Consider the following 17,287-nt stretch of genomic DNA (forward strand, 5'->3'; position numbering starts at 1 on the left):
TAGCATTCCAAGTCAGTTGAGAATCTAGTGCCTCAAGCAGTCCCCACACAAACCAGAATGTTGGACACAAGTTCCATTTTATTCTTTCTTTCTGTCCCAAGGGAGGAGCCAGGAATTGGGAGTTTCCTCTCAATTGCATCACACCCTGTTGAGTAAGGGTAGGGGCTAGGATGAGCAAAATGCTACAAACTTTTCTACACTTTTTGGTGCAGCCTCTTCCTGGCTTTGTGTTCATCTGGGTGCTGTGGATTCCCAACTCATTTCCAGAGTTTGGTCCTTATATTGTTGTTAGCTCAGTGTCTCCGTGGGGAATGAGGACCTGGAACTTCATTGGTGATGTGACTCCCCATCCACCTGCTTTTTGCTATCCCTATGGTATTCACTAGTCAAGAGTATCTTGATGAAAAATATGCTTGGAAAACATGCTATCCAATGAGTTTTATTTACATATCTACCATTGTCTATTATCAAAACTAATTTCAAATAGCTAAACCATTAGAAGAATAAAAATCTTTTAGCTTTTAAATGAATTTTAAGTTAAAAATATCACCACTGTTGATATGAAGTTAAACTTAAATAATTATGGTAAATATAGAACTGTTTGGAACTTAATCTCATTCTTATAAGAAGAGATACTGAATTAAGTTTGGCCTAACAAAAAAATTCCCCAAGTTTTACCCTCAAACCCCTCAGATTTTAAAAATGGAATCCTAGAAATCTCAACCAGAAATCCTTTCATAATTATTTATGGAAAAAATTTGCTCTTGTTGGGAGGGTTTTGATAGCCCATAGAGTATTCTTTTTCACATTCCCCAATTATTTTGGAAACTATTAGTTTCAAAGATTATAGTAACATTATAAATCCTGTGTTTGGTTTTGAGAAAACATTTTCAGTAACAGGAAGCACCTGTAACATGGGAGGCATTGAAACATCAACTCTGTATCACGTGCACACCTTTATTACTTTAGTTATAAATATACTCATTAAAATTTCATTTTGACTTGTGATTTCTAAGTGATTATCAGTTGTAATGGACTAAAACAATGTATTCAGTTGATCTTATTTTGTGACCATCCTACTACTGATTATGATCTATAGTAGGATGAGGACCTGGAGCTTCATTGGTTATGTGACTCCCCATCCACCTGCTTTTTGCTATCCCTATGGTATTCACTAGTCAAAAATATGCTAATAAAACCTTCAGACTATCTCGATGAAAAATATGCTTGGAAATTTTGTATTTTTGAGACAATGCAGCAGCAGAATGAGTAAAACTTTAACTATATCCAGTGCAACCTTACTTGTTGGGTTCACCTGTATTGCTATGACAACTCAGCAGCAGAGAGAAGAAGGTAAGGGCATGATGCAAATTCAATGGGTAGGACCATGTACATGTTATTATAAGCTAACTAGAAATGGACTTATACATATAAATGTAACCTTACCTTTAAATATAAAACATATTAATGATAATAATAGATTTCTATCTAATTAGTTTAGTCTTGTCTTTTCAATAGGGTATATATCCTTGAAGGCAGGTGCCAACTGAAAATTGTGCCTCTCCACTCCTATCCCCATACATTACAAATTTGTAAGCAACAGACTGAGCTCAATAAATGTTTTGATGAGTAACAGTTATTACAACAGCTTTGATTAAATTTAGAGCAATTTTAGTTGTCATTTTTTGTTATGTAGTCATTCCCTAATAAGTTCTTGTTTCTTAATTCTTCTTAATAATTCTATTTGAACTCTAAAACATCTCAGTTCAAAAGGGACTAGGCATGGGACCATACGAGTCATGTCCAAGATAAAACAGTCTTACCTAAGATCCCCAAGGTCCATTCTTTTTTGTATCCTTCAAAATAACTTTGAGTTTGCCATTTAATTGCAGTCTCTCATCTGATTACAGCATTATTTAAGTGTCAATCTACCTGGCTAATGAAACTAAATAGAAACTCAGAATTGTTACTGATTGTAAAGTCATGACTTTTTTAAGAGATTGAGACAGCAAATAAAATTGGAGAAAAGTTATTCTTTATTGAAAAATACCAATAATACTGACAGACTTCAAAAGCAATTCATGCTTCCAGAATATAAAGTACTTAATACATTTTTCCAAACCTGTTTGCATTTCAAAGTTAGCATTTTTGTAAATCAAATTTGATAACATGACTAAAAACATTTTCCAGCTTTATTATTTAAGGAGCTGCACAACTTTTAAAGTGGGGACAGTGAGGCGGGCAGGAGCAGAGGGGCAGAATGCACCTAGGACTGTGCACTGTCTACAGCAACACTACCCACAACTCTGGTGATGGAAACAAAAATACTGCACAAGATAGCTGCCCTCCACTGTCAAAGTATCTTGGGGAAACAGCATGTCAAGAGATATCCAGCTTTTTCTTATAATTTACACACTTTCATTTAAGATTGCTTTTTGAAGAAAATCTTTTAGGAGTGACACTGTAATTCAACATCATCCAATAACTCTGAATTTGAAAAACAACTATAATGAAAGAAATATAATGTTACCATCAAAATGGTCTTTGCTGAGCTGTAATTCAATGTTTTAGATGCAACGAAATGAACACATATGCAAGTTTAATTTGAAACCACACAAATTATGTATGTAGGCTCAGATAGTAGCAGTGTTCACTTTTATTACTAATAGCTTAACTGGAATAGCCACTCTATTCATTCCACCAGCAGAAATAGCAGCACCAAGATCTAAAATTCTTTATAAGAGCTTATATCATTATCCAAGTCCCATTCTTTGCATGCTCCAATTCTTGTTATCTTATTTAACATAAAAGCAACAGGATTTGGAGAGTTACTACTTGCTGTATTAAAACAGTTATACAGCATCTTGTACTGTCAGAAAGCAAAATACTGTGAACGGCAACCCTTCTTCACAGCTCTAAACTTGTATGAAGCTGCCAAGCATTCACTGCTCGTGCCAGCAGTGGCATTTCCACAGTAAAATAGCAGAAACTAAAGGAATCATGGCACAATGAATTTCTGAATTCTTTTATCTACCATTGGTCCTGGGGCTTAGTACCTTCCCCTTGTAGACTATATCTGCTGATCATTCCATCATCTTTAATGGAGGAAAGGCATCAGGTCATATAGCGGGTAATGGCTCTCAGAGCGTAAAGGAGTTCTGCTTGCATCCTAGCTTCTATAAGAAGCAGATTAACGTGAACCTGAATATGAAACACAACATCATTTAAGGTAAGGTAAGCATTCACAATCAGTTTTTCAGTGCATCTAATAAACAAACGTCAAAAATCAAGTACATTTACTGTGTGCCCCTGAAAAACTTAGAAATCTTGAGTTTGATGAACAGAATATCAATTTCTCAAAGTGAAAGCTATCTGATGTTCTTTTTGGATAGACGTTCTGAACTTATGTTTGATCCTATCTCTTCTTGGAGCTTTGTTGTATTTCAGAAAATCTAGACAGTGCTTTATTAGAATACTAACTTCCCTTGCCAAATCTTCATTCAATAATTTCTATAAAGATGAATCAAAGACCAGACCAGATGTTTCTATCAAAAACAACTTAAAAGAGCTCTTGTAAAACAGTCTCCTTTCTTGTAGGTGGTGACAGCCATGCCAGTACTTCTCAAGACTGGCCAGGCCACCTGTCTTTATTCTTTTACTTTAGCACCATAATGAGGTTTTCTCCAAAGGGGTACTTGAGACAGTGGTGCTGGAAAGTTCTCTAGGTTGGTGGAGGCAATAGAAAGGTTTGAGAGCCATTTGATTAGGTGACAGAGAAAAAGAGTGACTGCTAAGTTACAGAGTAAACAAGCCACAATGGGTGCATACCTTCTCGGAGTGCTTGAACTGCCTCCAGAAGCTATCATACATTCTTTTGGTAACCTTTTCAGGAGTGCAAACAACAGTTTTGATATAAACTTTAAAGCCGCGATCCAATAGCTGGTTAATTTCACCATAGTCATAGTCATCATATCTGTTAAAAGACAAAGTGAGAATTTTATTTCCAATGTATATATAGTCTGTTTTCTTATGAAAGTACAGATGTCACGAGTAAATGCTGTATTCTTTTCCCTCTTTCCCCCTAGCTTTACAATGTTTAAATGGGGGTGGATAAGTAAGTATAAAAGGATAAGAAACAGAAGTTTGAGAGAGGAACAGAAAATTTGCCAGTGGCCACCCAAGCAACAGTATATATTTACAATCATGAACAAGCAACCACACTGAGGATAAATTCTGGAAACTGAGTTTATGAGTACTGCTAAAATTAATTAGTCAAACAATATTTATTATGTTAGTACTATTACATGACATATAACTTGGAATCCACTTGTGTAAATAAAAGTAATTAGAATTATTTTTCTCATGTTTCCAGGAGTTTCTAGGGTCAGATGAGAAGAAGAGGTAGGAGGATGTTCCTGAGGAAAGGATGGTCTATAAATGGCCTCACAGTCCCTGCACTTAGGAGACGTTGTTCTGCTTTAAGCCAAAATGGTCAAAGGCACCAGTGTCTGCTCAGCTCCACTGGGGGATGGTTTCTAGAACACCTAAGGACTGAGGTCTCTTATTTGGTTTTCAGTGGAAAAGGAGAAAGTTCTTGCAAAGCTGGTCCTAACTATACAGGGGGCTAAAGCCAAAAGCCTGGCCACTGGTAAAATAGCCAGAGAAAGCCTGATTTTATAGCTAAAATAATCAGAAAGTACTGTAGCATAGTTTGTGTGCATATGTTAGAAGGTGGTATATAATGGCTACATTTCCTATATAATAATGTTGCTGAATACCTAACAGTCACAACATGAAAGTTTTGCATTTCCAAGAAGAATCACAGAAGTAGCGAGTAACTTCAGATGGAGCTTGAGAACAGCCAGAGGGGTGCTATAAGGATACTAAGGTCAAGGAAGGTAGAAGTATAAGTGTGTCAGGAGATAGAACATGATACAAAGAGAAAAGATACTAAAGATGTTCTATAATAAACTCTACCTCTTTTCCTCTATGCTCTAGGACCAGCTTGCTTACCCTCCCTCTCCTTCCCTGGAGGCATCTTGTCAATGTTCCTACCTCTCTCTCTTGCCTAGCCAGGAAAGAGAACAAACCAAGCTGTAATAAATCAGTTCTCTGAAGCGTAGCATAAAAATAAGCTAGTGGAGAAAGGGAGGTTTTGAGTTTACAAGTATGTGTGTCTGTGTGCATGTGTTCCAAGTACTTGAATGATTTAGCCCAATGGAAAATATCTCTTTATAAATACAAGAAAAGACTAACCTTATTCCAAACATGCAGTGAATATAGTTCCAAATAGCCCGTCTGAGCATTGAGGTATCAACATCTTTGTGCATTGCCATTGTATTATAAGTAAGATTGTAAGCAATGTGAAATTTCTCATCAATCAATTGTCCCACATCTGGATAAAGGCGATTTACCAAAGAATAACCATGGTCTTCCCAGCAATAGTCCTAAATACAGAGAATAGAACAAATGTAAATAAAATGTAGCCAAGTATAGTTTTGAGTCTACCACTCTGCAGTGTGGTGAGATTACTAATGGCAGTTGGGATCCACTGCCTTTCTAGTACATCCCTAGCTCCCAGCTGCACTTGCACTCCAGTCTGATGTTTTTGATTTCTATACTGCAACATGCAAAAGACTATATTTTATAACTCATCAAGTTTAAAAACCAGTGGAATCTCTTACACACAGGCAACCTGTTTTTAGCTTTCTCTCTCTCTGCGTCCTCACTCAGCATCCAGAGGCAACCACCTCAGGAGTCCTCTCTCCTTTTCCATCACTGTACCCATTCAAACTGGCCTCAAGTTTTGTTTCAACACATATCACTCATTCTTTTTCCTCCTACCCCCTCTTCTGACTCTCAGCCTTATTAACTGAGTCTCCTAGTTAGTTTTCCTATATTAAATCTCATTGCTTCCTTTCTTTCCACTTCATACAAAACTTAATAAGACCCTACTTCTATGTCACTCCCATATTTATTTTCCTAAAACACCTCTTTGATATTATGTCATTACTTTGGTCAAAACCTACAAACCTAACCAATTTTAAACTAATTTCTCACTAGTCAGAAATAAGAATCTTTTGCTTAAAACTCTCAGCAGACCAGCCAGTTAGTTTATGATCCCTTCCCTCACTCTGTCCCTTAACCGAACTCAATTATTGCCTACAGTCTCCTCCGTATACAATGCCGATGCTTTTGGACCATTCAAATCTCTCAATTCCTAATCTCCCTTCATAAAATTTCCAGCCCACATGATTTCTTCAATTCTGATCTATTATATTTCATGAACAATTTCACTAGCAAGTAGAAATATTCTATAACTCTTCCTTGTGTCTATTTTTGTCCCCTTAAATATTACTTAATTCCTTGAGCAAAGAAATAAAATCGTACAGTTCTCAAATATTTTCCTAATTCTGGTAAAATAGTTATCACTAACACTAGCTCCTTACAATAATTGGAAAAGTTAGGAATATCAACTCATCTGAATTAAATATTAACTCTAAATATTTATACAATAAATTATTTTAAAAATACATTTAAACTACTGTATGTTTCTACGGATGGACTGGAATCAGTCAAAAAACTACAGCACAGAATAGGGGAAGATCTGCTAACTGATGACTGTCAACTTTTATTCTGGTACTAGAGAATACAGCTACTGTTACTCCTGAGATATGCTTGCAAAGCACTTACTACAGTGCCTCCTGCCAAACAAAATCAGGAGGAGGAGCCTGGTATCCTAGAGGACCACCAGGTCCCTAAGTTTCCACGGACTCAATGTACACAGACGTGTACCTGGGAAATTTTACTGTGTATTTCAAAGTTAATGTGTGAGAGCTAAAGAAAATGGCTCTACCAACAATAATTTTATTCCCTAGATCACTAACTTTATTTACTCTGATAGGTGTTAGGTAATTTTGGAATAACATTTTTTTATGTGAATCCTCTCAAGGTTTAAATTTGAAACCCTCAAAAATTCTCACTGCTTCAAATAAGATTTAGTTCATATTTTAAAGGGAACTGTGATACTTTAATTATTATGCTTTATTTTCTGTGGCATCTGTATTTAAACACATCTTTTACCTCTGACTTTCTCACTCCTCTCCCTCCCACACTTAATGTTTGGCATGTTGAGGATATTGTGCTTGTCACTCAGGCCTGGCCTGGTGCATATCGGGGCAGAAATCATCTCACTTTAACACTGGGGTTCAGTAGGAGAGGGAGAGAAAAAACAATGCCATAAATGCTAGCTATGTTCAAATGCAACTACTATTTATTGCTTAGTTATATCAGAACCTTAAGCAAGTTTTTATGCACCATTTGGGAACCTAACCACATAATTTTGTTTTATGGGTGAATGTGTTTTGAATTCTGAGCAACTGATATAAACTTTAATACAATAAATATACCTTTAACAGTACAATAAATATACCTAAGGGAACTGCCTGTACATAGAAAAGGTACTTATTTCTACATTTTATTGTGCTCAAATCCATGTGGCTCTTTCTCATTTTACGTCAGACTAAGATATTTCAAACCACTCATGTACATACAACAAGTTGCAATTTTACCTGGACTCGAAATGTTGGAACGTGCATCCCATGTCTAGAGAAATCCTTATAGCCATAACTAGTATCCTCAAAATGACGGGATACATCTCTTGCTGGTGTAACTTCTTCATCATCTGAAATAACAACAACAAAAAAAGCCATTGAAACTTTTCAAAAACCGGATGCTAGTTAAAATTCATTTTATCTATAACAATAAGGTCTTAAAACTATAAAAAGATATCACTTACCAGTATATGGGATATAAAATTGAAGTAGATTCTGTTATAAAAAAATACTCATGGTTGAATTTTTTATGCTTTTCATTGAGACTCTCTATCTCCATTCCAATTTATAGATATTAGGTTCTACTTAAAATATGTACTTAAAGTATGAACACCTTTTTGGATAATCTTTATGGTGATAAATCAGCTATGCTCTAAACTTTGGCACTTGGACTATTTTTGTTGAATACTGTCATACAATATATAATATGATCTCTAATAGCTTGAAGATTCTAAAATGGTGAATGAAGAAGTATGTGTCATTTGTACAGTGTTTACCTGCACTTTTCTAAATAAGCCTTTCTCGATTATCTTCACATTTAGGAGTTGATGAGATTATAGTTTCAAGTAAACAGAAACAAAATCTTTTCTTGAAGGAAAAACAAGCTAACAGCCAACTTCCATTTACAGGCATACCTCGTTGTACTGCACTTTGCTTTTGCTGTACTTCACAGATGTTGTGGTTTTTTATAAATTGAGGGCAAGACCTTCCACCAGCAGAAAGGTTTTGATTCGCTTTATTGCGATACTTGCTTTACTGTGGTGGTTGGGAACCAAACCCATTGTATCTCCAAAGTATGCCTGTATACAAATTAAGATTTTCCTAAATGTCCTTCCTCTTAGTCTAGCACTATTCTCACTATAACTTCCTTTTTCTAGGTTGCCTGCTTAATCTATAAGTAGGAATACATATGCTATAGCCTCTCTAAATGGAAAGATATATTTTGATTGATGTTTAAAAACCCTTAAAATTCTCTAAATAAAAGAGCTGGGCTATTTTTTTTTTTTTAAGCATTAGAAATTTTATCACTTATATAATGGTTGCTTTTACCTGAAGAGAAGACAAACATGCTCTCTCTTTTTTCTATTTCAAAACGTGAAGCCATCTCTTCCTGACTTGCCTCTTCTTCATCTCGACATTCCTGTAATTGCCTCATCTTTTCCATGAGGGCTTCGACTTCAAAGAAAGAATCACTAACCTGAAGAGAAAATACAATTAATGTTACATATGTTAGAGGATGAAACTTTTGAATTTTAAGTCTATCCTATAAGATTTTGGATCTTATTAATATAGGAAAAATAGATCTTATAATTTCAATACACATGAATGAATCAAAAACTGGTTAGACTTATTACACACAGATATGCAAGTTTTATGAGAGAACAATTGTAAGAACACATTTTAATGTTTTTACCTTAGAAAATAAGTAATACTGTTAATGCTGAGTTTTAAAAATTAAAGTTTAATACTTGTCAATTTAAAATAGAACTAAATATTTAAAAGTTAACTTCTACTTGCTCAATTAGTTTAAACAAATAAGATATACAAAGTACGAGTGGTTTTGCATCAACTGTGTACATTGGGCATATTGTCAACATATGTCTATCTTTAAATTATAGTAATCAGTTCTATATTTTCAATTTAGCAATTAAGAATGGAACGTGTCATTACAGGGCTGGAGTTGTCTACCTGACCTCTGCAAATGGTGCTGTCACTTGCTGAGATGACAGCAGTGGCACCGTGATAGTGACAGGTCTGACATAGGCGGACTAGCCAAGCGGTCTTGAACTAGCCAAACAATTTATACTTCTCTACCCTGCTGTATCCTAAATATGAAAGCTGAATCAAATCTATGGAATTTATATCTTATAAAATCTTAAACTTTCAAATCTCAGTATTCAGATACAAAATCAATGTTTTCTCCTTTAAAAATTTATTTTGCTAGGAATGTTTTTCCCCTTACTCTTCTTCCACTCTTTTCCTCTATTTTTCCCTGAAGGACCCATTGGTCCTTCAAGTGTCAGATTACATGCTTCTCCTGACCCTCATCCCCGACCTAGCCACCCTAATTATTCTCAAACAGCACTCTGCTCTTTCCTTCAGAGGACCAATCACAGGTTGTAACTGTTATTGCATGATACTAGTTTAATGCCTGCCTCCCTGAGACGGGACCTACATGGAGCAGGAGACCTGTCTGTTTATTAGTATATATTCAGAACCTAGGATAGTGCCTGGCACATAGTAGATTTTCAAGAAATATTTGTTGCAGATTGACTGTCAAGATAATTCTACATTAAGAGAAAAATAGTCTACACTACTTATACTTTATATTTTCATATGATCCTAACACTTAAGTCAAAATACTATGTATTTAAGCACATTCTCTCATAATTTCATGATGGAAAGTGTTTCTATGATGTATTGACGATTCTTTTGATGCATACAACTCCGTAATTATTCATGAGACCGGATCGGTAGCCAAACAAAAATAAAAAGGGAGCCAAAAAGGATTAGGTGTTGCTTAACAGAATGACCCAAGGTTTTGTTTTGTTTTTTTAAAATTAGGGTCTCTGTCAACTTATATTATATCTCTCATTATATCAATTTATGTTTACCCATTTTCTTCTAAAATAAATTACCCAAATTTTAAGTATTCTTAGAAGAAACAATTCTTGATAGATTACACTGAAATAAAAAGGAAAGGAAACAAAGTGTATATCTTTTCTTCTTTGAACAATCTGTTAAAGTTGTTAGTAGTATTAAAAAAAGACATTTTAATATTAAAATGTTAACATGTATGAGGAAATTTTTCATCTACTTTTTAACATAATTGAAGAACTGAGTCAGATATCTGATATGCACCTCAAGAGAATAAGCTATTATCAGCTCATTGTCAAGTGCCATCAGTGTGAGCTGTAAACTTTCTAAAAGCAGCCAACTCAACACCTGAAAATAGGAAGCTTGTCTATTAGAGAAAAATTTTCTATTTCACTATTATCTCATTTAATAGAGGGGTAAACTAAAAACAATCAGGTACTTTTTCTTTAGCATTGTACTAAATCAAAGGTGGAAAAGGACCACAATACAATTCCAAGCATCTCAGCAACTGGTATATTCTCCCTTAGACCATCTTATAACCTCTGAGCTTTGATAAATAATCAGTGGCCATATACAAGTCTATAACATGAATCCAGGTAGCTCAAAAAAAGGGTGAAACTGATGGCCCTGGGTCTTATTAGCATAGCACAGTGCTGATCTCACCATAATTAAATGCTTTATTTAGACATGAAAGAACAGAGGCCCAGAGAGGTTAGATAACTTGCCCACAGTCAAATATGTAAGTAAAAGGCAATTCCATCTGTCCAAATCTGTTTCAAGGGAATACAACTGAGAAAATCTGTGCAAAGTATTCAGAAGGCTGTGATGCTGTTTCTGTGACTTCCTCTTTGGAAACAAAATAAACCCCTGTTCTTTCACTATAGCAAGAGAATGCAAAGAGAATTTTGACTCATCTTATACATGAATTAAAATTTGCTTATAGAAAATTCAACTCATTCTGACCTGTTTCAAAGGAATCACAAAACAGAAAATATAAAAGTGAAAGAATAGAGGTCAAAGCATTTTAATAAATTTACATTTGCTTGTATATGTATTTGCATGAAGTTAAACATGAAAAAGAATTTTAAAAGGAGAAATTTCCAGATCAAGGCTCATTAAATCTTCTAAAAGATAATTAAGTAACCAGCCTGTTTGTGTGTGTGTGTGTGCGCGCGCACACAAAAGGGGAAAAAAAGATGCGATCAGCATTAACAAGTCACCACCACCATGAAGCACTATTCTCAGCCTCGCCTCCTCTCACTGCAGGAGCCATTCAATACTAGGCTGGCTTGATGGGGCACATGCTGGTGGCTCCTAATCTTAAAATTACTGGAGTACAGCCTCCTAGAGGGTCTTGAATAAGCAGATATAGGGGCCTACTATGGCTACGGACTTAACAGTGTAGATTTTCTAAGAAGCCAAATGAAAAAAATAAAACAACAGCAATTATTGTGATTAGTCTTGTGACAATCCTATAACAAATAATAGATACTTACCGAAACATTTCCTGCTGTGTTGACCTGCGCTTCATCCACACTGTGATTGCCATTTGTAATGTCACAGATGCAGTAGTTACTAACAGAAGGAGGTCTGAATGTGTGGCCACCATCACAATGAATTTCTGGACTGATTCCACACCCAAATGTGAACGAGGCAAGAGAATGATAGTGCGTGAGTAGAACTACTGCATGTACCAGTTCTGCAAGGGACCAACTGTGCTCTTCAGCCTTTAAAAGTCCCTTAGGAAAAAAAAAAATTAGAACATTTTTATAGTGGGATATATGGTGTTGGTGAAAGTATATAGTACATCTTGGCATTTAATCTACTGAAAACAACATTAGTCATTATACAAAACCTTGTATATAATTACAATTTAAGACATGTAGAACCCAGAATTCGCTAATTTTTATGAACACGTATTTACAAATAGATCTTAACATAACCTGGTAATGGCATTCATTATTATTTTCATTTTCTAAAATCCTGACTTAAAAATATAATAGAATGCATTTTTCATTAAAAACATATTAAAAGCAGTTGCTATATTTCAGATTCTGGATTATGAATGGATTAACTATATTTTTAGTTCAAAGTTTCAAACCAAATGTAATTTGTATTTAAAGTGGAAGCTACTGTTTAAAATATGCCTGTTTTTTATTATCAGACCACCTCAAGGAATTTTTAAGATAGTCCTTTGAACAATTTGACTGAATATTCCTAAATCAGATTATATTTAAAAAATTATGCCCAAGGTAAAGTCTATAATTCTTCAAAGTCTTACAACTGTGTCCCTTCTGCTTCATTATCTATTTTATAATCTTGTATAATTTTTCATTATTTGACAATATAATAGACATTGCATTAATCATATTCAAATTTTATATCTTCTTGATGTTTCAATTATGTAAAAGTATCTAAAAATGTTCTATAAAATAGACAAAACCAAAAATATGTATTTTCAAGAATTTCTACTGCATTCTACTTTTAGAGAATGTCAATCTACTTTTATTATCTGTATTAATAAACAGAACCAGAAGGAACTAGTTTAAGATGGTATTTTTAGAAGATATACAACAAGATGCCACTTCACACCTATCAGAATGACTAAAATCCAAAACACCAAATGCTTTATTGCCCCAAACTAGAAGTAACCAAGATATGCTTCAGTAGGTGAATGGATAAACAAACGGTGGTACATCCATACACTGGACTGTTTTTCAGCAATAAAAATAAGCTACCAAGCCATGAAAAGACATGGAAAAATCTTAAGTACATACTGATAAGTAAAAGAAACCAGTCTGATAAGGCTATATACTATATACTATATGATTCCAACTATATGACATTCTCGAAAAGGCAAAACTATAGAGACGGTAAAAAGATCAGTAGTTGCAGGAGTTTAGGGAGAAGGGGAGAGAGAACAGGGGAGCGCAGGGAATTTTTAGAGCAGTGAAATTATTCTGTATGATACTATAATGGTAGATACATGACATACATTTGTCAAAACCCAGAGAACTATACAACACAAAGAGTAAACTCTAATGTAAATTACAGACTTTAGTTAATAGTAATATATCAATACTGATCCATCAATTACAGAAAATATACCATACTAATTAATGTTAATAACAGGAGAACCTGAGTGTGTGGGGGCAGGGAGGAGGTTGAGAGAGTACAATACAGGAATTCTGTACTTTCTATGCCACTTTTCTATAAATCTAAACTGTACTAAAAATCGTCTATTAAAAAAAGTCTTTTTTAATGACTCCCTAGATATGTTACTTCACTACTTACCTCAATGTGTTCTTTGGTAATGAGCCAAGGTCTATGGGCTAACACTTTGTTAAGTTCTCCTAAGTTTTGTAGTTTTCGAGGAGCATTCTCTAAACCATTAAGCCACTTGGGGTCCCCACCAACATGAAGGAAATCATTTACATGGAGGTTCACTAAGTAGGAACACTGATGTCTTGCTGCAGCCTTAAGAGAAAACAAAAAGATTATTCTAACTATAAATACTAAAATCTTGAACAACTACAAACCCTTTTTTTCTTTGCAAAACAGCTAATTAAGTTTTTGATTAGTATGCTTTTAAATTTTCCTAAACTACAGAAAAGAAATTTAAAAATAAGTTTAAAAATTCATATGCCACAGAAAGTACCTCAGAAATATTGGAAGAGCAAAATATCTGATAAAAGTATCTGAACATTAGAAACTTTAAATAAAATTTGAAATTTTATATACCAACTTTTAGAACCTTAGATTAAAAAAAAAATTTAAGGTGACAACCATGAAATAATGGAATATTATTTACAAATCAAATGGGTGTAGCACCAATTATGTCAAAGTGACTATAATGGTGAAATAGATCTTGTGTTCTGCTCTATTCTCTTATTTAATAGAAAATGGTCCTCAACAGTGTATAAATACATACTTCTTTTTCTGTTATACTTGAGAGCTTATTAAGAGGAAGAACAGATACTACCTAACAGGAATCCAATTAAAAGTCAGTAAATAAGTATTTACTCCTGTGTTTAAAGCATTAACCATCTCTTTAAAAAAATTAATAAGGCAGACAGAAAGAATTTTTCACTGAATGTTTACAAACCATTATTCCAATGTAGTGCCGATAATGTAGGGGCAATGGCCCATCCATTTGCAGTAGATAATGTTGAGTTTTTAAGAAACTTTCTAAATATTGTGGGTGAAAAACCATTACTAATGTAATGTTATCCAAACGACCCAAAGCAGCAAAAGAATCTGAAAATAAAGCATGCATCTGTGCGTCTTCACTCCCCACTTGGAGAATCTGTATAAAAGGAAAACTTTGGTTACATAAATTATAAATCAGTGTTAAAGAAAATATGCATGAACTGCATTCTAAGTGTCATATAGAAACAAATTAAATTTGGCTTGAGAGGTTATAATTTTACAAATTTTAACTCAACTGGGAGCAGATAGAAGAATAAACAGTCACACATTTTGTAGACAGGGATAAACAAAGGCCGAACATTAAAGGCCATCTAGATAGGCTGTTTGCAGAATCCAGATAAAGAAGCAGATTTAGAGTATCAAACTTGCAGAGCTTGCAAACAGATACTAAAGCCTTTCCCTTTCACAGTGCCTACTCTCACTCAATTTAAAGAGAACCAAAATTGTCAAAAGCAAACAATCCCTGTGAAAACAAAGCTTTGACACATTTAAAACTCAAGATCCAATAAAGCATTGATACTGGCCTGTGGAGATGGTCAAGACCAAGTAACTCAGCTACAGGCATTCCTAAATATCTAAATATAAGCAGGTGGAATACCATTGGTCAAAAACAAGTCTTGCCTTTCCTTGGTTAAATATGGGTGTTGGAAAAGCATCGTGAAATACTAGAAATCAACATGACTACAAGAGTTTTCTAATCCCACAGATTCACTGCCAAAGCATGATGATTAACTGTGATCAACTCTGCATAAAACATGTTGACTAACAGCTGTTCAGATGCCAAGATGAGGGTCACAAAAGCTTTTCCTTAAGAGCGTACAGTTCACTATGTACTTTCACAAACAACATACCTCCTTTTCTGGGATAAATCTGCTTGGTCCGTGTCCTAGTGGTCGAGGAATTCTAATTCCAAGTTCCTAGAAAAGAAAGTTACACCATCTCAGGCCTCCAGCAGTAAACAACATGAACTGAGGCTACAGGAATGAGAGGGAAAAACAACCAGTTGAACAGAGACAGGCTTGTTTTAATGACCATATATACATACCAACTCCTCTGTTTGCATCACATAGCTGACAACTTATAATACGACTCTCACTAAAAACAATGAAACCTGTTTCACTTAAACCAGAGTTTTGCATAAAGTGCTTGGCAAAAAGTCTAGAACAGAAAGTTCAGCACATAGCAGCCAACCTTGTGGATTGTCAATGATACAAAATAAGACCAATGTGTTTGCACATCCAAAACCAACCAACCAACATACCAATCTTGTGCATCTTGTCAGGAAATGAAAAAGCAGTAACCTCTACCTAGATGTCTCAAACTGAAAGAAATGTAATTATTATTGCATTTATAATGTTTCACAATAAGAACAGAAAAATTATGAAAAATAAAAAACAGTTGTTTAAATCCACAAAAAAGAAAGTACTGCAGGACATGGATTCTCTGTGGTTGAGTGAATCAATTTTAGAGAAATTCATTTTGTTTGTGAGCCTTAAGTTTTTCATTTACAAGGTGCCTTCGACCTTGCTTATTGTTAGAGAAGCTCAAGTAATAGAGAAATAAATGGTCTTCTGCCTTTTGACATAGTGAATCTAGAATCTTGTACCTGGAATCTAGACTTCTATACCTTATGTGACAGTGTAGTATGGTTAACAAAAACTAACACTCTACTGTTAAGGCTTCCATTCTGTAACCCCCACCCCCAATAGAGTGTGCTTACAGAAACAAAACCAAAACAATTCAACCTTGTTTTTTTGAGGCTCATGTCCTATTAATCAGGTATCTTAACAAACAAAAAACTTCTTAGAGTTTTAACAACTAGAGATTAACCTTTGCTGAGATACAAATTACATTACATGCAAATATTACATACAAATAGTATTTCCACCCTCTCCTTACTGCTTCTCAAAGTCCTTCATGATATAAACCAGATGCTTCCTTTTAAAGAAAAAGGGTGGGGGGAGGTAGACAGAGAAGCACATGTGGCAGCAATTCAAGAAATCTGGTCTAAGAATAAAACCTTGTGAGCAGAATGAATTTTAAAAAATTAAGACAAAATTGAACATAATCTTTATTAGGAAAAGTCAAGATACGGATTCAAAGTAGGTTGTATTTGCCAACTAAATCTATAATATATCTATCATTCAAATAATCTTGTACTGAGGTCAGTGATTTCTTAATGTGGTTATTCTACTCTTATACTGAAGACAGTAATTTTCTAATAAACATACACTTCATTAGAGGAGGCACTCAAATCATTGGTCTGACCATGTATGTGTCTCAATTTTGATATCCTGTAATAAATGCAAAAAAATCCCCACATTCTGCTCTTCAGTACATCATCTTGGCACAAATGCAGCCACTTGTATAAAATGATGACTCTATTAGCCTTTCTAACTACTGAATTTCTGATCCAACCACATACAGTTCAAGCAAAATACATTGGGCAAAATTTTAAGGCAAAATCATTTAGCCCTTCTTATTTCATTACTATTATATTTGAACAAAATGCAGGAAAACATCCATTTCAAGGCGTTGTTATTCATTTTCTAAGAAGAGACATTATTCTTGGGACTGTAGTATATAGAAAGGTGGAATTTCAAATGGAGATTACTCAACAAATGATCTTGAGACAACTAGATATCCACTCAAAAAAAGTGAAGTTGGAGTACTGACTCATACTTTACTCCACAAATCAGAATTAAGGGTAAAACAAACAAACAAACAAAAAAACCAAAGCCATTACAGTACTAGAAGAAAAATATTTATGAAAAGGAGTAGAGCTAAGAATGTCACAAAACCCAAAGGTCATAAAATAAAAGACTGATACATGTGATGACATAAAAATGAAGACTTCCATGTAGGGA

At 34.5% G+C, this 17,287-nt stretch overlaps 1 protein-coding gene across 2 annotated transcripts in view; it reads right to left on the minus strand.

The window, feature by feature from the left end:
• Positions 1 to 2,013: 2,013 nt before the first annotated feature.
• Positions 2,014 to 17,287, minus strand: part of SESN1 (sestrin 1) — an 88,909-nt gene continuing 73,635 nt past the window's right edge. For both annotated transcript variants that reach the window (XM_015600150.1, XM_006926057.2), the window contains exons 2-10: positions 15,272 to 15,337; positions 14,317 to 14,517; positions 13,506 to 13,688; positions 11,708 to 11,950; positions 8,664 to 8,811; positions 7,572 to 7,684; positions 5,257 to 5,447; positions 3,829 to 3,973; positions 2,014 to 3,201 (exon numbers count right to left, since the gene is read on the minus strand). In XM_015600150.1, coding sequence (XP_015455636.1) covers positions 3,115 to 3,201; positions 3,829 to 3,973; positions 5,257 to 5,447; positions 7,572 to 7,684; positions 8,664 to 8,811; positions 11,708 to 11,950; positions 13,506 to 13,688; positions 14,317 to 14,517; positions 15,272 to 15,337 — 1,377 coding nt within the window. In that variant the 3' untranslated portion in view covers positions 2,014 to 3,114. The remainder of the gene's footprint in view (positions 3,202 to 3,828; positions 3,974 to 5,256; positions 5,448 to 7,571; positions 7,685 to 8,663; positions 8,812 to 11,707; positions 11,951 to 13,505; positions 13,689 to 14,316; positions 14,518 to 15,271; positions 15,338 to 17,287) is intronic.

This window comes from Pteropus alecto, unplaced genomic scaffold (assembly GCF_000325575.1).
Source record: "Pteropus alecto unplaced genomic scaffold, ASM32557v1 scaffold79, whole genome shotgun sequence".
Classification (NCBI taxonomy): Eukaryota; Metazoa; Chordata; class Mammalia; order Chiroptera; family Pteropodidae; genus Pteropus; species Pteropus alecto.